General features: G+C 57.5%; 1 protein-coding gene across 1 annotated transcript; it reads left to right on the forward strand.

Moving 5' to 3' along the window:
• The first annotated feature begins 1,271 nt into the window (after window positions 1–1,271).
• On the forward strand, window positions 1,272–19,053 carry Tvp23a (trans-golgi network vesicle protein 23 homolog A). Its single transcript, XM_027940428.2, has 7 exons — window positions 1,272–1,317; window positions 1,579–1,658; window positions 15,498–15,642; window positions 16,117–16,206; window positions 16,346–16,474; window positions 17,607–17,735; window positions 19,000–19,053. The coding sequence occupies exons 1-7, from the start codon at window positions 1,309–1,311 to the stop codon at window positions 19,030–19,032; spliced, it is 615 nt and encodes a 204-aa protein (XP_027796229.1). The 5' UTR covers window positions 1,272–1,308; the 3' UTR covers window positions 19,033–19,053.
• Window positions 19,054–19,089: the final 36 nt, after the last annotated feature.

Consider the following 19,089-nt stretch of genomic DNA (forward strand, 5'->3'; position numbering starts at 1 on the left):
ACTTCAGGTCTCTGTGGCACCTGGGTGGAGGTACATTTAGAAGCTACCAGAATTGCCACATGGCTTGGGAAATACCTTTAGAGGGGCCTGGCTCCTGAGGCTGGCCTGTCGTCCTCTGAGGACACTTCCTCCTCCATACCCCCTCAGGCCAGTTGAAGGTCAGCTAAAGGAATGGCCATGGTGGAGGTGAGGCAGAAAGCCCCCAGGTCCAGTCCAGGGATCAGAGATAAAGCATCTCCGACTCCACCCACCGGTGGCCAGCGGCAGACAGGGGGGAGCTGGGGCCCACGTGCCTTTGGGGCCAACTGTTGCCCCAAGGCAGAGGGAGCAACAGGCTGTGGCCTTAGCACCTGGACCCTCAGCTTGCCTCTGCGCAGTGGGAGGGCAGGAGGGGGAGAGGGCTTGCAGGAGGGGGAGTGACCTGTCCTGGGCCAGGAAAGACCCTCAGATGATAAACCTTTCCTGGGAAATGCTCTTTAATAATAGCCAGTGGTGCTCAAAGTGTCTGGTGGCCCCCACCCCACCCCACCCCCACCCCTAACCTACACCCCCCACCCCCACCCCCCACCCACCCTACACCCCTCCCCCACCCCACCCCACCCTACACCCCTCCCCCACCCCACCCCACCCTACACCCTTCCCCCACCCCACCCCACCCTACACCCCTCCCCCACCCCACCCCACCCCACCCTACACCCCTCCCCCACCCCCACCCCTAACCTACACCCCCCACCCGCACCCCCCACCCACCCCCTCCCGCTCCGGGCGCCTTGCGCGTGCTCCGGGCTCTCACAGCCTTTGCAAATCAAAGCGAGGCTGCAGCGGGTCCCTGGGAACAGGCAGATTCCGGGGCCGCCATCCGTGGGGACCGGGCCAGGCCTGGGAATGCGTTTCCTAAGGCGGATCCTCTGAGCCCCTGAACGCGGCTGCCAGGCTCTGACGTCCGTCCATTCCCTCCTCCTTTCTGCACCGTGCCCAACCTTCCTGACCCCACTATTCTTCCCAGGATCCCTGTCCTGGGTCCCCCGGACCTGTCCCCTCCCCTGGCACCCGCCCTGGCCCCTGCGCTCCGGGGCTGGGGCGCATTCCCCTCCGGCAGGACCCTCCCCGCCGAGCCCGGGAACGAGCCCCTCCCCAGCCGGCCACTGCGCTCCCCCGGCCCGCTGCAGGGCCAGCTCCCGGGCCAGCTCCCGGGCCAGCTCCCGGGCCTCCCAGCCCCTGCGCGTTCCCGAGGCTAAAGCCCGGGGCACCCGAGACCTTCGGTGGCAACGGGCGGACCTGGATCCTGGGCTGTGGGCTCCCGGGAGGATGAAGCAGGTAGGAGTGCAGAGATCACCGCGGGCAGGGGATGGCGAGCGGGAGGCGGCGGCGGGAGCGCAGGCGGGAGGCCGGGAGGAGCCGGGAGGCACCAACCCCAGCGCCTAAGGCTGCGCTGGGCCCGTGAGCAGGAGGCAGCAGGAGGCCTCAGGTCTCCAAGGAATCGCTGGGGAACCAAAGAGGCGCGCAGAGACCAGTCCCGGGGTGCGGAACCGGTGGTGGTTAGCGGGGCCTGCCCTCCATCGGCCCTGATGTCCCCAGGCCCTGGTAGATGATACCGAGGACGTGTCCCTGGACTTTGGCAATGAAGAGGAGTTGGCCTTTAGGAAAGCCAAGATCAGGTATGTTGGGACTGGGCTCTGGGCACACAGGCGCCAAAGCCGCAGATTCATCCATCCGCCTGTCCACCCATCTACCACCATCCCTCCATCCATTCCAAATATCCCTGAACCTACTGTGGGCCAGGGGACAGACTGTGGACAGATGAGACCATCCCTGACCCCCGGAGCCTGCAGTGTGGGACAGGTGTGTGCTGACATGGAACGGTCAGTCTGACAAAGAGATTGACGAGGTAATTATAGGATGTGAGAGGGTGGGGAAGGAGAGCCACAGGGAAAGTTCTGAGGAGGTGGCCTTTGAGCTGAGACCTGGATGAAGAGGAGCAGTCAGCCTTGGGGACTCTGGAGGAAGAGAAGGGAGGAGAGGGCAAAGGCCCGAGGCTGTGGCAGAAGGTCAGGGAGACAGCACCGGGGCCACCGGGCAGTGGAGGGGGCAGTGGAGGGGGGCGGGGGGCAGGAGGCTGTACCAGCAGGAGGGCTTGACTTTTCTTCCAGTCCCTGCTCAGCTCTGGCCAGACAGACTTGGCCTGGGTCAGGTCACACCCGCCTGTCCCAGGCAGTAGGACCAGGGAAATGACCCATGAACATGGCTGCGCACAGCCAAGCACCTGCTGCATCTAGAGATATTCACAGCCTAGAGGCAGGGGCCCTGGTATCCCAATGCCATTCTTCTTCATCATCATCTTTATTATTATTTAATTTTTGGAGCACTGGGCATTGAACCCAGGGCCCTACGCATGCCAGGAGGGTGCTCTACCACTGAGCTACACCTCTATGCCCAATACCATTCCTTTCAAAATCTTTTTTTTTACATTCAGTTCTCTGATTTAGATCCAATAACCCCAGAGTAGAATAGACTCCATCAGTTTCCTATAGTAACTAACACATTCTCCCAAACACGTTGGCTTAAAACATCAGAAGTTGGTCCTCTTGCAGCTCTCGAGGCCAGAGGTCCACGCGCAGGTTTTCTGGGCTGAAACCAACGTGTCGGCAGGGTCCGTCCAACCGCTTCGGAGGCACTGGGCCGGGGGGCGGGGGGGGGGAACCTACTCCTTGCCTTTTCCAGCTCTTGGTGGCTGTGGGCATTTGTGGGGCCACCTTTACCTGACCTACTCCTCTGTGTGTGCCTATGGTCTCTCTGTACCTCTCTCCAAAAAGGAGATTACTGGTGGCTTTGAAGCCCACCAGGCCAATCTAGGATCCTCTCAAGATCCCTAAATAAATAGGCCCACAGTCCCTTTTGGCATATAAGGCTACGTTCCAGAGATTAGGACCTACTTATTGTGTGGGGGGGTGTTACTCATCTGACTGTGACGACCAGTGATTTGAAGAATGGCCCAGTAAGAGAGCTAGAATTCTGGTAAAGAAACTTACCGGATAGCTAAGCTCATGTGTTCAGTTTTCGGTGAGACTCTCCCGTGGGCCTGACTGGGTTGGTGGCTGGAGACGAGGGTCCTGCCTTACGGAGCTGTAAGTTCGGGGCAGGGTTGCTTGACCTCAACATACCTGTCATTTGGGGCCAGATCCTTCTCTGTCGTGGGAATCGTCCCGGGCATCGCAGGACGTTTTAGCATCCCTGGGCATGGTTCCATCCCTGGCCTCTACTCACCAGATCCAGGAGCATCCAGTAAATTCTGCAGACCCCCAAGTGGCCTCTGGGAAGCGCCTCCACTTAAAAGCCACGGTGTGGGGCGGGGGGTAAGCACCCAGGCTGCCGCAACTTGGAGCTTTAACCGCTTGATGAGCAGAAGCTTGGGCCGTTATCCTGCTGGAGGGGGCGGTGACAGCTGAGCTGGGACCTGAAGCTTGGGGGCCCTTAAGGGGTCAGGGAAGGTGGCTGTCCGTGCAGAGGCCTGGAGGTGAGACCGTGAGTTTGGGGTGGTGAGGGTGGTTCCCTGTGGCTCCAGACCAGAGGCGCTGGCTAGTGGCCGGGTCCAGACCCCTAAGGGCTGACAAGACAAGTTCTAGGACGTCTCTGTTCACTAGAACTTCTGGCAGGATGGACATGTGCTCTATTTGCACTCTCTGGTATGGGGCCACTCCATGCCTGTGGCATTGAGCATTAAAACGGCCTCGTGTGACCAAGGGGCAGAACACTTGATTTTATTTCCCTTTAGTTAATTGAAATGTGAACGGCCACACGAGGCTGCGTGTCGGACGGTGTGGTTCTCCAGCTCCACCATCAAGACGGCTGTGGGCAGGGCAGGGATGTGGGCAGGCCCGCAGGATGGAGGACAGGCTGGGAGCTTAGGCCAGGGCTCCGGTAGGGGTGGTGGACAGAAGAGGCCCGGAGTGAGAATCAGCCTGCCCTGGTCAGGGTGACACTCGAGCTTCTGATCCGGTGACCCGGAGGAGACAAAGGTGTGGACCCCAGAGTGGTCCTTCTGTTAGGTCGTGGTGGAACACTCTAGTGGCCAGGCTCAGTGGGCAGCTGGCGGAGGGGACAGGAGCCGGAGGAGTCCTCAGTCAGAGATCTGGGAGGCAGCAGCCCACAATCTGTGTGTCTGGGCGCCTCCAACCCAGAGTCCTCTGTGTCCCAGCGCATCCCTGGGGGTGGCCCTGGACTGACAACCAGACTCCCAGGGGACATACATTTAAAAAGAGCTCGCAGTTGGTTCTTAGATGAGGAGATCCTGAAAACAAGCAGCCATTTGAAACCCTTTGAACACTATTATCTAATTTTTTATGTGTGTCATTTTAGAAAAAGGATCAAACTTTAATTGGAATAGCAAAATACAAGAAAGTTAAGCCCCCCTAGTCCAGAGTGAGAACCGCTGTTGCAAATCCCTGTTGAACTTGCGATTCCTGTTGACTTTGGAGGCAGGTGGTGGAAGGAAGTTCTCAGCCCAGCCCAGGAGTCTAGTGCACGCCTTCCCTCACCAGCTGCGGGCTTTGTGATTTGGGACAGGTCCCGTTGCCTGGCCTTGACCTGTTTGTAGCCCCCTGACCTCACCACGTGGTTGCTGTGGAGTTGATCTGGTGAGCGTGAGCAGGTGCCGGGCTGAGCCTGGAGACAGAGAGGTGCTCCCTGCCTCCTCCTCCGGGGTCTGCGTCAGGGAGGTGCCGTGCTGTGCTGGGGGGTCCCTGGGTCCGCGGAGGATGTGATTCTGCACCACAGCTGGGCAGGCAGAGGACACACCAGCCATGCTCCGAGTGTTTCCCCCAGAGGGAATTTTATTTCTTTTGTTTTGTTTTTACTTTTTATTGTGATTTTTAAAACGACAAATTTACCGTCTCGATTCATTTGCGTTGTGCCGTTGGTGGTGTTAGGTATCGTTGCAATGTTGTCATCTTGTGAAACTGAACCTCTGCGCCTATTAAACAACCCTCCCTTTCCCTCCCCACCCTGGCCACCGTTCCCGCTGCCTCCTGTGGGAGTTTCCTTCCTCTGACGGCTGACTAAGGTCCCTTTGTACGCATGCGGTGCGCTTTGTTAGTGATTCAGAGACCCAGCAGTGAGACTGCCCGGGGGTGTGACACTTCCAGTTTTAATTCTTTGAGGGACCCAGGGCAGTTGTCTCAGCAGTGAACAGCCTCCCGGTCCCCCCACATCCTGCTGACACGTATCTTCTGGGTTTGGGTGGTCGCCATCCTGGTGGGTGTGTGGTGACTCGCTGTGGTTGAGATGGCATTTCCCTGTGGCTGGGGACGTGCAGCTGGGTGGCCCTCTCCGTATCTGGTGCTCCTTTGTGGACTGTCTTTGGGGAAATGTCCGCCCAAGTCTGTGGCCCGTCTTTGACTGAGGTATTTCATTCCTGGCTGTTGAGTTCTTGATACATTCCAGTCATCAACGCTCATCAGACAGGTGACGGCAACCACTTCCCGCATTCCAGAGGTCACTCTGGGGGCGCAGCCTTCGATGACGCGAAGTTCAGGTGGGCTGTGGCCGTTTATCTATCCTCTCCCTTGCTGTCTGTTTTGGTGACATGTCCGTGTGTGTGTCTGCCTGAAACACATCACACATCACAGATCCACTCTCGTTAGTCTGCAGATCAGTGTGCTATTTGTCACACTCAAGATCGGGCAGCGGTCACCACCACCTAGTTCTGGGATTTTCTTCATCACTCCAGATGGAAATCCTTTACCCATTGAGCAGAAACTTCCCATTTCCCCTGCCCTACGCCCTGGAAACCACCGTTGCACTTTCTGTCCCTGTGAATGTGCCTGTTTTGGATACTTTATACAAATGAAATCTGTATTAGTTAGGGTTTTCCAGAGAAAGAGAACCAACCAGAAAATTCTGTTTATTCCAATCATACATTATGATTAAAATAATATGTAAAAATGACATTAGTACAATTAGTATACTAACATAGTACATACAATTATATATCATTTATCATTATTATTATAATTATATATCTAATTATTATCAATTTATCATATATTATGTGTTATTGTGTATCATGTTGTCATCACATACTAACTACACAATAGTTATGTATTTAAGTTATCATACTAACGTGCTACCTGTGATGTATGCTTATATACACACAGAGACTGATCCTGAGAGGTCTGCTTATGAGCGTATGGGGCTGAGGAGGCCATGGTCTTTCACAAGCCGGAGGCTGGGGAAGCTGCTGCTGGTCCCACCCCAAGCCTGAAGGCCTGAGAGCCGGGAGTCCCAGCCCGAGTCCCAAGGCGTGTTCAGGGACCCCCTACACTGGGGGACAGGATGTGGTTTTCTCAGTCTGTGATTCAGACTCCAGTCTCTTCTGGAAACATCCTCAGAGGCCCACCCAGAAGTCACGCCGTCCAGCTTCTGGGTCACCCCTCGCCCAGTGACATTGACAGACGGAATTGTAGGACATGTGTTCTTCGGTTGGCCCCCGTCACCTAGCACACTGCACCCCAGGATCGGGGTGTTCAGCAGCATCTCGTTCCTTCTCTGGTGAAGTGACCTCCCTGTGGTCGCAGGCCCTGTCTGTCCACTCACACTAGATGAGTTGGGTTGTTTCTGCTTTTGGGGGATGAGCTTTGCTCTGGGGACAGGAGACACGGGGCTTCCATCTTTCGCGTCCCCTGGGGAGGACTTCCGATTCTCCTGGGCAGATGAGGAGTGTAGAAGTGCCCCTGCTCTCGAGCAGCTTCCCAGCCTTGTCACTGTTGACCCGGGGCGGGGGCAGATGCCTCTTTATCATGGGCGCAGACTGGGCAGCACGTTTAGCAGCGTCCTTGGCCTCTGCCCACCGGATTTCAGAAGTACCCATCCCCCAGTGATGGAAATCAGCGCATCTCCAGATGCGTCTCTGATGACAACGTCTCTGATGACAAAATCGACCCTGGGTGGGAATGATCCTCTCTGTGTCTGGGATTTGGATGTGGATAAGTTGTGTTCTTAACACCTCTATGTGTGACATTGAGTCTAGAGAGGCTGGCGGGAGGGCAAGGAAGGAGACGGGGCAGGTGACATCTTGGTGGCTGGTCATTCTCAGAAATCAACACAAGTGGCCGGGCGCAGTGGCACACGCCTGTAACCCCAGAGGCTCATGAGGCTGAGGCAGGAGGATCGCAAGTTCAAAGCCAGCCTCAGCAATGGTGAGGGCTAAGCTACTCAGGGAGACCCTGTCTCTAAATAAAATACAAAATAGGGCTGGGGATGTGGCTCAGAGGTTGAGTGCCCCTGAGTTCAGTCCCTGGTACCCACCCACACACACACACAAAAAACCAACGCAAGCGCCTCTCCAGTGAGCACACGCGGCCAAGCACTCTCCAGTGAGCACACGCGGCCAAGCACTCTCCAGTGAGCACACACGGCATGCTCCAACACGCTGAGCAGAATGACAACTCTGGTTCTTTGTTGTGATTCAGGAGCTCTGTTTGCTCAGTGAGGACTCTAAAGACCCCTGTCCCCTGTGCCTTTGGGGAATGTTGTCCCTGGCTCTCCAAAGTTATTTTAAAATATAAAGACATGACACATAAGCAGTTCCCACCAAGAGCTGTTTGATTTTAAGGAAGGTTCATGATTACCAAGGAAAATAACCCACAGAATCAGGGAACTAGACAGATTTCAGTTCTCTTTGATCCGAGCACAACATCACAAATTCTGAAATTAACTCTTCCATCTACAACAGCTCCACTTCCTCTTATTTCTATTCCTTATTCACATGAATTGAATTGCATAAGCTCTGCTGGCAATCACTGAAGGGCAGTTTCTGCTAAATTGTGACCCACATAATCCGGAACGCCCTTGGGGACAAGGAGGGGACATTGGCTGATTCCTGGGTGCTTGTTTGGATAGCAGCTCGACTGCGTGGACCTGGACTAGCTAACCCACTCACCCCTTTATTCCAGGGTTCAGCTGGCAGTTAGGCCTGGGTCACCCCTCACTGGGGACGGTTCCTCGCACTGTAGGACATTTAGCACCATCCTGGCCCTCGTCCAGTAGCGCCAGTAGACACTCCCCAGGTGACAGCAGGAGCACCTCCAGGCGCTGCAGGGCATCCCGGCCACACCCTCTTCAGAACCGCTGCTGCCTTCTCTTCTCATTCATTTATTTCCATTAAATCAGCAAAAATTTCATGCCCTCTGTGTGCCAGGCACCGACCGCGAAGGGGACACAGCGCAGCAGGCGGCGGGGTCTCTGCCCTCGTGGAGCGGACGTTTCAACCTGTTCCTCTGGATCTGGAGCATCCTTTTATTCTAGAAAGCAGGAATACTTTTAAAATGTCACAGGCTGTTCTAGGAGGACACGGAAGCCGGTTTAGGGGACTCCCACAGGACAGGTTGTGGCAGGGACTGAATGTGCGCCGATGACTTCACTCAGTTTTCCACCAACAATGGCCTTGTGCCCAAGACCTCGAGCATCCTCCGATGTGCGGCTCGGTGATGGCTCTTGGGAGGTGGGGGCGTGGGGACAAACTCCATGCTAACTATTTGCACCCCTGAGCAGGTGCACCCCGACTCCAGAATACTGAAGTGTGAGGAAGGACAGGATGTCTCCATCTTGCAGACGGGGAAACGGGAGCTCCCAGGACCAGGACCCAAGTTGATATTTGGTGTCTTCAGAACCTGCCAGATTCTGGAAGAATCTGATAACGCTTCAGGTGAAAAGGCACATGAGTGGGTGAATTCTGCTTCCTGTTTGCAGTACAGAAAACTAAAAAATCACCCCCACTCAGAGGAGGTGGGAGCAAGGACCAGCTTCTACCTCCTTGAGGTGCCGCCTGCCCTTAGGGCCTCGCTGCTGCTGACCCCCGCGGCAGGCTTCTGAAGGTCAGTCCCGGGCCCTCTGCTCTGTTCTCTTTCCTGAGTCCCCTGTTTTAAGAGGTGGGGGACGGCAGCTGCCCCCAGGGTCTCCTCCCCTTGTCCTGAGCGCTCTGCCTGTCCAAACCACCCAACAAACACAGCGTGCACATACAGGGTCCCAGCCCTTCCACGTGAGTGTCCGCAGAGCTAATGCTGGGTGACGGACGGGCCCCTGAGCGGCTGCAGGTGACCAGCGCTGTCCTCCCACTTGGGGCCTCAAGGTCGGGAATTGAAGAAGCTTAGCTGGGGGCTGTGGCTCGGGTCTCAGGAGGTCGCAGTTAGGGGCTCTGCCGTCATCCAAAGGCTCTGCTGGGTTGGGGGGAGCTATTCCAAGATGGCATCATCCAAAGGCTCCGCGGTTGGCCGGAGGCCTCAGTTCCGGCCCGATGGGCCTCTCCACGAGGCTGCTCGCAGCATGCCAGCTGGACTCCACCCAGGCGCACAAGGGACAGAGCCACAGAGAGAGACTGAGAAAGAAGCTGCTGTGATGACCCACCTCCCTGCATGTCTCTTCTGCTGTCCCTGTCAGCCATTCTCAACGCCTGTCTTTGGTTCTTTGGAAAACTCTGAGCTGTGGCTAATAGATAGGTTCAGAGGTCCAGCGGGGTCAGGGAGTGCCTGGAAGCCCCGACCTGGCCTGTGCCCGGGGGGACCCGCAATGCCGCCTCTTCTGCAGCCTGCGCTGGAGGCGGGGACCCACCCTCGGGGCCCAGCCTGGGCTGAGCCCCCAGAGCCGGCTGAGCTGACCCTGGGCATTCTGATGCCAAGCAGACCTGCCCCGGCCGTCGGGATGTCTCTTTAAAAAGAAATAAAGAACAGAAACAAGAGGGGAAAACTGTGGCCACCAGAGGGAAGTCTGCTCTTTCAGTCACTTCCACACACAGACCTCTGCTGTGTGACCTTTGAACAGAAACAGCACACAGCCCTGGGCTCCTCCTGGACGTCCTGACAGCCCGGAACCCGCCCTTGTGGGCACAGGCAGGGAGCAGGGCACGGCTGGGCGGCGGAAGGAGAAGCAGACCCGCCAGGTGACTGGGTCCCCCTCCTTGCAGCACCGCCCTCAGCAGAGAAAGCACCTGAGCGTGAGTGGGCGTCTGCGCCCGAGAAATAAATAGCAGCCGGGGCCCATTTTTAACAGCGGGCAGACATGGGTCTAAGAAAAGACTTCCAGGAAGGGCATCACCTGCCGGCTCTGCCTTCCCTTCTCAAAAACCTTCACAACTGAGTCCAACAGCGAGTCGAGTGGCCTCGGCCACACCACACGTGACCGCACGTGACCGCGGGTTGGACATGGCCTGGGTATTTTATCTCCCAAGAGGGTCAGACAGACATAGGTGGCAAATGTCACCCTCCCATTTCACAGAGGGGTGACCCGAGGCGTAAAGCGCTTCCTACCCTGTGTGGGGCTGAGCCCAGCAGCGGTGGAGCGGGCACTGGACCCACCTCAGGAACCTCACCGCACCAGCTGCCCAGGACGGGAGGGTGGGTATTTGTGCCCCATGGGGGGGGGGTCTTTTCTCTCTCTCTCTTTCCTTTTTGCAGAGGAACTGTGAGCCCAGAAGAAAGGGAATTTTCCTCATTTATCTCGTTGTAATGACCAGTTGCTCAATTGGGGATTTTTAGGTCTGAATTTTTTGTTTTCCACCACTTACGGGCCACCGAGGCACCAGAAGACCTGCCCCTACCCCCCGGGGGCTTGGTCTGCTCCTTGCCTCAAGGCAAAGCCAAGGCCACTTCTGATTCTTTCTCTTTTTATTTTTATTTTTTTAGTTCAAATTTACATAAAAGTACAGAGAACAGAGCCTGATGTTCCACTGCCCAGGCTGGGTCATTATCAGGGGGTGGACGCCTCTCACCCCATTCCGTCCCCCTCCCCTGCTTCTCCATCATTCCAGATCCCACCCGCCTCTCAGCCGCCGCTCTTACCAGCAGAGTAGACTGGAAGGGACGATGACGCATGTGTCCCTGAGACTCGTGCCACACTGAACGGCAGAGTGCTCCCGAGGGCCTCGAGGGGACGGAACTGAAAACAGAGTGAGGAGTTCAAGATGGAGAAAATCCAGAGTGCAGTTTTCCAAGTGATTAAAAAATAAAGGACAACCCTAAACGCTATCTGTGAGGTCATCGCTACTGAAATCAGGATGACCCAGCCCCAGATCAAATCTGCTATAGAAGCTTCTGGAAGACGGTGTCCGAGCCTCCGCGTGAACGTCCCTGGGGCTTTCCCCAAGGTTTCAGTTCATTGGAATAAATGCTGACGTGCCCCGACCCGGTCCACTCTGTGTAGACACGGCGTCCACCCCACCTGTGCCCCTCACCTTACTGTAATCATTAGTTCTATTTTTAAGAGCAGTTTACAGAAAAACGGAGCGGAAAGCACAGTTCCCATGAGCCCCTCCCACCCCACCGCTGCCCCTGCTAGTCGCATCTTGCATGAGCTGGGGACACGCGCTCCAACTGATGAGCTATGGCCATTGATGAGCCGGAGTCCACGGTTCCCGTGAGGGTCCCTCCTTGGGTTGTGCGTCACTTGGGATGCGACAGGCGGGCACATCGGCCTCCTAGACCCCCCGTGTTCCACCTCTTTTCCCTCTCCCCACCCCTCAGAATCCTTGGTGACCACTGGTCTTTTTGCTGTCCCCAAGACGTGGGGAGAGTTGGGATCCCGCTGCACGCGGCCTTCAGAATGACTTCTCTTGCTGAGCCGTGAGCGCACGGTTCCTGGGGGCCTCGAGTTGACAACTCTGATGTCCCACATCCCACGTCTGTCCGTCGCTCCATTTCTCTGTCTAAGGGCTTCTTAGGGGCCTCGGAGCTTGGGCGATTATGGATAAAGCCGCTGTAAACTGCGGACGTTGCTCTTTGTGTGGGCATAGTTTTGGACTCATTTGAATGAATGCTGAGGAGCTGCTGGTTCCTAGCACATGGATGATTTTTAGAGTGACTTGCAAAGATCTGTCTTTGGTTAGTGGCTTTAAACAGGAAACTTTTTTAAAAATCAAGGGGTAGCATACCTAAGGGCACTGATGCCTGAGTCACCCATGCATCTCCAGCACCCAGAGGTCCCCAGGCCCCTTCCTGGTCACGACCTGCCTCTTCTGCCCCCAGAGATGAGGTGTCCTGAGTTCTAGCACAACCCCCGGGTTTTGCCCCTCAGGCAACTCCCACACTACAGCTTTTAAAGGTGGGTTTTGGGGTCTGGAGGGAGTGTGGGGGGTAGTTACTTCATTTGGGTTGACTTGGATCAGGCAGAGCCTAATTTCATCATTTTATAGGTGAATATTTTCCTTTTTGCTGACCAATAAAACTTTATTTACCAAAAACAGGCCGGATGTGGGCCCTGGGGTGCAGTGTGTTGAACCTGGGGGAGAGCTGGGCTTTTCCCTTGTAAAGCTGATGTTGGGGCTGGGCGTGGTGGTGCTCAGCGGTGATCCCAGCAGCTCAGGAGCCTGAGGCAGGAGGATGGCAAGTTTGAGGCCAGTCTGCACAACTGTGAGAACCTGTTTCAAAGTAAAAACTAAAAAGGGCTGGGATGTAGCTGAGTGGCAGAGCGGCCCTGGGCTGAGTCCCCTGTCCTGGGCGGGGAGATCACGTGAGGTCTCCCCCACATCTGAGTTGTGTGTCCCGCGCAGCTTCAGACCTCAGCCCTGTCTCCCAGGAGGAGGGCAGCGTGTCCAGGGCCCTGGGCTGTGAAGTGCATTTACAGTAGAGGAAACAAAGCCCAGCAGGGCCCCCCCCCACACCCCGGGCAGCGCGAGTCAGTTCATGACGTTCCACGGGTGCCATCCCCTCTGGGGCAGTAACAGGTCCTGCCTGGTCCTCCTACTGCAGGGGGGGTTTCAGATGCTGGGCGGAAAGTGCCCCTGTTAAAGGGAGCAGAAAGGAGGCTCGTCTGGGGGACCATGGGGGGGCAGGAGTCTTGGGGAATCCCCGCAGAGATGAAAAGTGGGCCCCTCAGGCGTGAGAGAAAGTTGTGGTCAGAGGGGGAACTCTGCAGACTGAGTGTGTGGCGCTGGAACCGTTTCGAGTGAGCTGTGGGCTGAGGTGACAGTGTCGAGCCATGGGGAGCAGCCGTTTCAGAGCACCTCACGGGCGCCACCTCCACGCAGCTCCCCCGTCCTGGGACGCGGCTCTGTGGCACCCCGTCTGACAGCAGGGGAGACCGAGGGGGCGGTGCAGGCAGGCCGCAGAGCTGCTCAGGACGGGAACCCTGCCAGTCTAGGCTCTGCGTCTCGGGATGGAGGGCCATCTGCCTCCCAGGGGTGACCTCCCAGGTGTGACGTGGAAGCCAGGGGCACTGGGCAGTGGGGTTCAGCAGGTGTGGGCACCTGGACTGCAGAGGTGGCGGGAAGGCAGAGGACCACGGCAGGGGAGCACATGGGCCTGGGACCCTGTGGCAGGGGCTTTTTTTGGAGTAACAACACCACCGTCCAGTAGGAGGTAAGGTCATGGGCGGTCAGCAACAGACCCAGAGCCTTCCCACAGCTGGAATTCTTTTTGCATTTTATTTTGGGAAAACCACAGCCAAAAAAAGAAAAAGGTGGAAAAAAAATGTGGGTGGACGGGGATTTGTTCAAATGCCCGAACTTCCCCGGTTTTGCCCGATGGGTGCACACTTGGATCTGCCTCCGACATCTTTTACAGTAAACGTATCTTTCTCATCTTATCGGTTTTCCTCTTTTACATCCACGTTATTCTCCAGAGGAGACAGCTGTTCCGGTGGTCTTCATGTCTCCCACAGGATTCAACATGACAAACGCACCTGCAGAGGCTCTGGGCCCCATTTGTGACCTGCAAGACTCTGAAACCTGGTCCCCCCGGGAGCTTCCGGGCACTGGGAGAGGTTCGTTCATCTTGGGGGCCAAGGGGCGAGGCAGTTAGAACTTAATTGTATTAAGACAGTTAAAAAATTTTCAGGAAGATTTAAGGCAAAAAGCACACAAGAGACTCTGAGCCTTATCTTTTGGAAAGTTCCAGGAAGTTCTGTTTTCCCCCAGAGACCCAGAGGTTTATTAGGCACATTCAAGAGAGGACGTGGGCCGTCTCCAGAGGGGGGAGCGGCCCCCGGAGTTTGGAAGTCCTGCGGGATCACCTCCTGGCTGGCCCTCCTCCAGGCCACAGGCGGCCCAGAATCTGACAGGCACAGAGAGAATGTTCTGGCGCGTTGCTGGTGCTGCGCCGTGGCCCCCTCAGCCCCCCTGGGAGGTCAGAGTAGCTGATGCACAAGTCGCTGTGACCTCGGCTTCTGAGCCCGGCTGATGCTGCTGGGGAGCCAGACACCCCCGATTTCACAGGGGCCTGGGCTCGGCTTCCTCTGGCCACGCTTCTTCTTGGGGACACAAGCAGACTCCTTCCCTCTGTGGCTCTGCCATGGCCTCTGCTCACCACCTTCCGCTTGTGCTGGGGACTGATCCAGAGGTGGCTTGTGACAGTGTGCAAGCCGGTGACGCGGCCGGCTGTGTTTTATTGAGATAATGCCGTCATTTCCTTCCAGTCCCGTGCAGGCCTGCATTTCTGGCTTCTGGGCACAAGTCAGGCCTGGCCGCTCTGCTCTGGGCTGCTTGGTGGCCTGGTGCTGAAGTCACCTCCTGGCCCCACCCATCACAGACATGGCGCTCTGACTGCCCCGCGCCATCACACCTGCTGCAGCTTTCTTGATCCTAGTTTTGTCCTCTAACTGTGCCCTGGGAAATTGGGTCACACAGAAAGGGGGCCGTGAGGGTCTCCTCTCGGAGCCACTGCCATCGCCTGCCTGACCCCCGCAGGCCTTCATCCAACGTGGACAAGTAGGGACCTATTTAAGTTACCCCAGTTGACTTCAGGATAAAAAACAGAAGCAACCGGTGTGGGTGCGGGTGCCGGTTGGGGTGCGGGAGAGGGAGCGGGTGTGGGTGTGGGCATGGGTGCTGGTGTGGGTGCGGGTGTGGGTGTGGGTGTGGGCACGGGTGGGGGTGCCCGTGTGGGTGCTGGTGTGGGTGTGGGCACGGGTGGGGGTGCCCGTGCGGGTGCAGCGCAGGTGCGGGTGCAGGTGCGGGCCGTCGCTTCCCAGCTCTCTGCCTCTGGGTGGGTTGGCGTCAAGGCACAAGAGCCACCTGCCATAGGTGAGTGTCTGCCTTCAAGCGCCGCTCAGGCCACTCTCGGCTGGGCAAACTGTCACAGCGGCCGTTCCTGTGGTGACCGATTCTGCTCTCCAGGAACAGGCGTCCCCCGTGACGTGGGGCTTCCGCTGCGGGCCGCGTGTTTGCTGGGTTCCTGGTGGAATGACCTGACCTTCATCTTTAGGGGAACTGGCCCTGTGGCTGCGAGGTGGGAAGACAATGATCTCAGTCACGTTTCACTTCCAAGGTGACCTTGTTTGGGAGAGGGCAAGTGAGACCTGGAGGCCACTAGGGGAAAGTACTGGATTCTTCGAGGGAGAGAAACACGCAGCCAGGGCCACAATGACGCTCTGGGGGCTGAGAAGGAGGGGTGAGCTTCCGCCCGAGAGGCGTCGGGAGGACATTCCCCCAGGCGCTGCCACTCAGCGGCCTGATGTGGCCGACTTTAATGCGGCCTCCTGGCTCAGGGTGAAGGCGCCTCCCGGTTGTCTCCTAGGCACCCCCTGGCCACCTTTTTCCACCTGTTTTTCCGAGTGAGTGCCATCGTCACCTACGTGTGCTGTGACTGGTTCAGCAAGAGCTTTGTGGGCTGCTTCGTCACCGTGCTGCTCCTCCTGTCCTTCGACTTCTGGTCTGTGAAGGTGAGGCCCCTCGCCAGGTGACGCTCTCTCCAGATGTGTGTGCTCTGCTCCCCGCGGTGACGTCCCCTATGCACACGGGACCCGGATGCTGGGGTTTAAACGGCCGAGTTCTGAGGCCTGTCACAATTAATCAGAGGAACAAGGGCTGCTAGTGTTTCGGAAATGGCTCTGGTTGTGCGCAGGCTCCACGATGAGGTGCCACCCTGTGTGGCTTTGGACTTTGGTGAGGTTCTCACTGTGGCATTCACGTCGTACATTCTAAGCCTCCATAACACGAGTGTGTCACAGGTCCGTGTGAGTCAGGGGGTCTGTCGCTTTTTAGAGAACGCTTAGAGATCAGAAACCTTGGACGCCCATTTGGAAAGCCACCAGGGTCAGCTGCCGTGTTCGCCTGTCCCCAGCACAAGCTGGACGCGGGCTGGGACTTTCACTGCACTGGCCACGGCACGCTGACGTCCTCTTCCGTCTTCCTAGAACGTGACGGGGAGGCTCATGGTGGGCCTCCGGTGGTGGAACCAGATCGACGAGGACGGGAGGAGCCACTGGATCTTCGAGGCCAGAAAGGTGTGCTGGGGGGCGGGGGCGCTCCCGGTGCCCGGGGTTGGGGGCAGCAGTTCTGGCGACATGAGCGCGTGGCCAGAGCCACAGGGGGCCTTCGCCCACCTTCTGCCAGGTTTGAAAGCTGCTCTCCTCGCCCCCACAGGCCTCTCCGAGCAGCACGGCTGCCACGGAGGCCGAGGCGCGGATCTTCTGGCTCGGCCTCATCATCTGCCCCGTGATCTGGATCCTGTTTTTCTTCAGCACCTTGTTCTCCCTGAAGCTCAAGTGGCTGGTAAAGGACACCGGGACCTCCTGGCTCTCCAGAGCCCGGCCGTGGGAGTGCGGTTTTGTCACTATTGTCATTGGTTGATAGGTCGTGGTGGCACTGTTGATAGTCACACCCAGCACATTTTGGCCCCGGGAAGTTTGGAGTTCAATAGCTTAGAGTTGTACAAGCATCGCCACCTTCATTTCAGGACATCTTCTTCCTCCCCAAACAAACTCTGTACCTTTAGTCTATGTCCCTTTCCCCCAGCCCCGGGCACCTGCCCATTCTGGGACATTTCCTATAAATGAGATCACATAATACGTGGTGTCTGTGATGCCTTCTGTGGCTTAGCACCTTTCCAAGGTCTGCCCCAGCTGTAGCGGGTATCCGTAGGTCATTCCTTTTTGTGGCTGAACAATATTCCACAGTATGGCAGACGCTTCTCGTCATCCATTCTTCATCTGACGGTCACTTGGTTGTTGATGGCCTTGGTTCTCATGGGTAATGCTGGTGACAAAGGAGCTCTGTTCTTATTAGGTGGATGTCTTGCAGTGCTAGGAGTGAACCAGAGCCCTGTGCAGGCTGAGCTTCCCCCCCGTCCCCAGGCTCAGGAAAGCTCCCCCAGTGCTAGGGACGGAGCCCAGGCCTGCTCCACCCGAGCCACAGCTCCGGTCTCGCTAGGCCGCCCAGGCTGGCCTTGCGCTCGCCTCCTCCTGACTGGGCCCTGGTGACCGGGTGCAGGAGTGCAGCATCGTGTCCGGCCGAGGGAGGAGTCTGTTAAAAAACAAACCCACACACGACACCCTGCCTGGACGGGGGGCCCTCTAGGTAGGGACGGGCCTGCGAGGTCGGAGTTTCATTCTGGAGGTGCGTGTTCACTGCCGTGGTCTAGTCTAAGGACTTGGGGACTCGTCCAGGTGTAGCGTATGCCCCGTGGAGTTGGACACGTGGCCTCCGGGCAGCTTTAGTCGCTCTGCACTTCTGCTCCCTGCTGTGAAATGGGACGGCAATGGCATGACCTCGGCTGAGGGCTGGGCGGCGTCCGGCAGTGCTGCTGGTCACTACGGGCAGGGTCCTTTCACGGGGTCGGGCCAGGCTGGGTGGCACAGGCACAGTTCTCTCGGCCCTCACAGCCCCCTCTGCTCTGCCGAGCCAGGCCCTCGTCATCGCCGGGATCTCGCTCCAAGCCGCCAACCTCTACGGCTACATCCTCTGCAAGATGGGAGGCGAGAGTGACATCACCAGAGTCACGGCCAGTCTCCTGTCCCAGACCGTGTTCCAGACGGTGAGTCACTGAGCTCGCGCCCAGGACTGCCCCCTTCCTGACCTGCGGGAAGCGGCCTGTGCGGGTCCCCTGACAGCCGGCTGCTGCTGGCACTTTCTATTGGGGCAAAACACACACAAAAAGGAGCACATGAACTATTTTCAAGTGCACAGTTCTTGGCATTAAGTGCGTGCACGATGCTGTGTGACCATCACACTGTCCCTGTCCAATCGCCCCGACTGAACTCTGTGCCCGTGAAACACTAACCGGGTACAGTCCCCCAGACCGGCACCCACCACTCCACTCTGCCTCTGGCTCTGAGGCTCGAGGGCCAACTCTAGGTGTGATCTTAAGGACTTGTCCCTCACCGTCATTCAGTCACTGAAGAGTGACTTCTAGAACCTCCAGAAGTAAGGACAGAAACAGGAAGATTTCTCACATTTTTAAAGTGAGCAGAAACTTCCAGAAGTGAGAAATAGATCTTTTAAATCCGATGGGACTCAAGCTGAAATGGCTTGGACCATCCTAACCCGAATGCCGTGTGCCAGGACCTCGGCGGGCAGTCGGCAGGCTTCCCGGGCAGGACAGAGAGCCGAGCTGACTCTCCTCCCGGGTGACGTTCAGAAGCTGGTCTTCAGGGCTCGAGACTCACCAGCACTCGGTGAGAAACGATCTGGGCTGGTGGCCCAGGAGCTGGTGGGAGGGACAGCCCCTGCCCCCGCTGAGCCTATGGTCTGGGTGGGCTCCTGCCGATGCCCTGAGGTGGCTGGGGGCACAGCCAGGCGCGAGCCAGATGCCCTGGGCTCTGCAGCCGTCACTCTTTGGAGGGTCTCACCTCCCTCACACAGAACAGATGCAAATCCAGGCCCCCCCCCAGCAGCCCCATGTAGGCAGGGAGGAGAGCGGGCGGAGGAGAGCGGGCGGAAAGAACAGGGGACTTGCCCGCCCTCCGCTTTATGCCCAGAGTGGTGTGGAAAACGGGATCTGCTCTTCCCTCATGGGTCTCGGTTCCTGTGTGTCTCATCCTCAAGTCACTGGAAACATCTGGAGTTCACATCTCTCAAAAACCCTGAGTCGTTTGTAGGTGACCCTGGAGGTCACTGGACATACTGCCCACTTACTAACGGTGCCAGACCGCGTGCCTGGGGGGGCTCTTCCAGGGACCTGCAAGGGCTCCCAGCCGCAGAGGACGCTCAGGTGGCTCTGACGCCGTCCACTGCTAGGCCATGTGGCCAGAGGTGCCACTGCTCTGCAGTGGGCCACGCTCACCCTCGGTTTCCTCCAGGCGTACCTGTCACCAGAGGCAGAGATGGCCTAGACGGGGTTCCGTGGTCAAGGGGGCTCCCCGAAGAGCACGTCCCGGCCCCCAGCCCTT

This window comes from Marmota flaviventris, chromosome 19 (assembly GCF_047511675.1).
Source record: "Marmota flaviventris isolate mMarFla1 chromosome 19, mMarFla1.hap1, whole genome shotgun sequence".
Taxonomy (NCBI): Eukaryota; Metazoa; Chordata; class Mammalia; order Rodentia; family Sciuridae; genus Marmota; species Marmota flaviventris.

Excerpts from the sequence above, each read along its gene's own strand:
- Tvp23a (XM_027940428.2), top strand. Across the intron at positions 16,475-17,606 it reads CCCTGAAGCTCAAGTGGCTG|GCCCTCGTCATCGCCGGGAT; the intron begins GTAAAGGACACC and ends CTGCCGAGCCAG. Across the intron at positions 17,736-18,999 it reads CCCAGACCGTGTTCCAGACG|GCGTACCTGTCACCAGAGGC; the intron begins GTGAGTCACTGA and ends GGTTTCCTCCAG.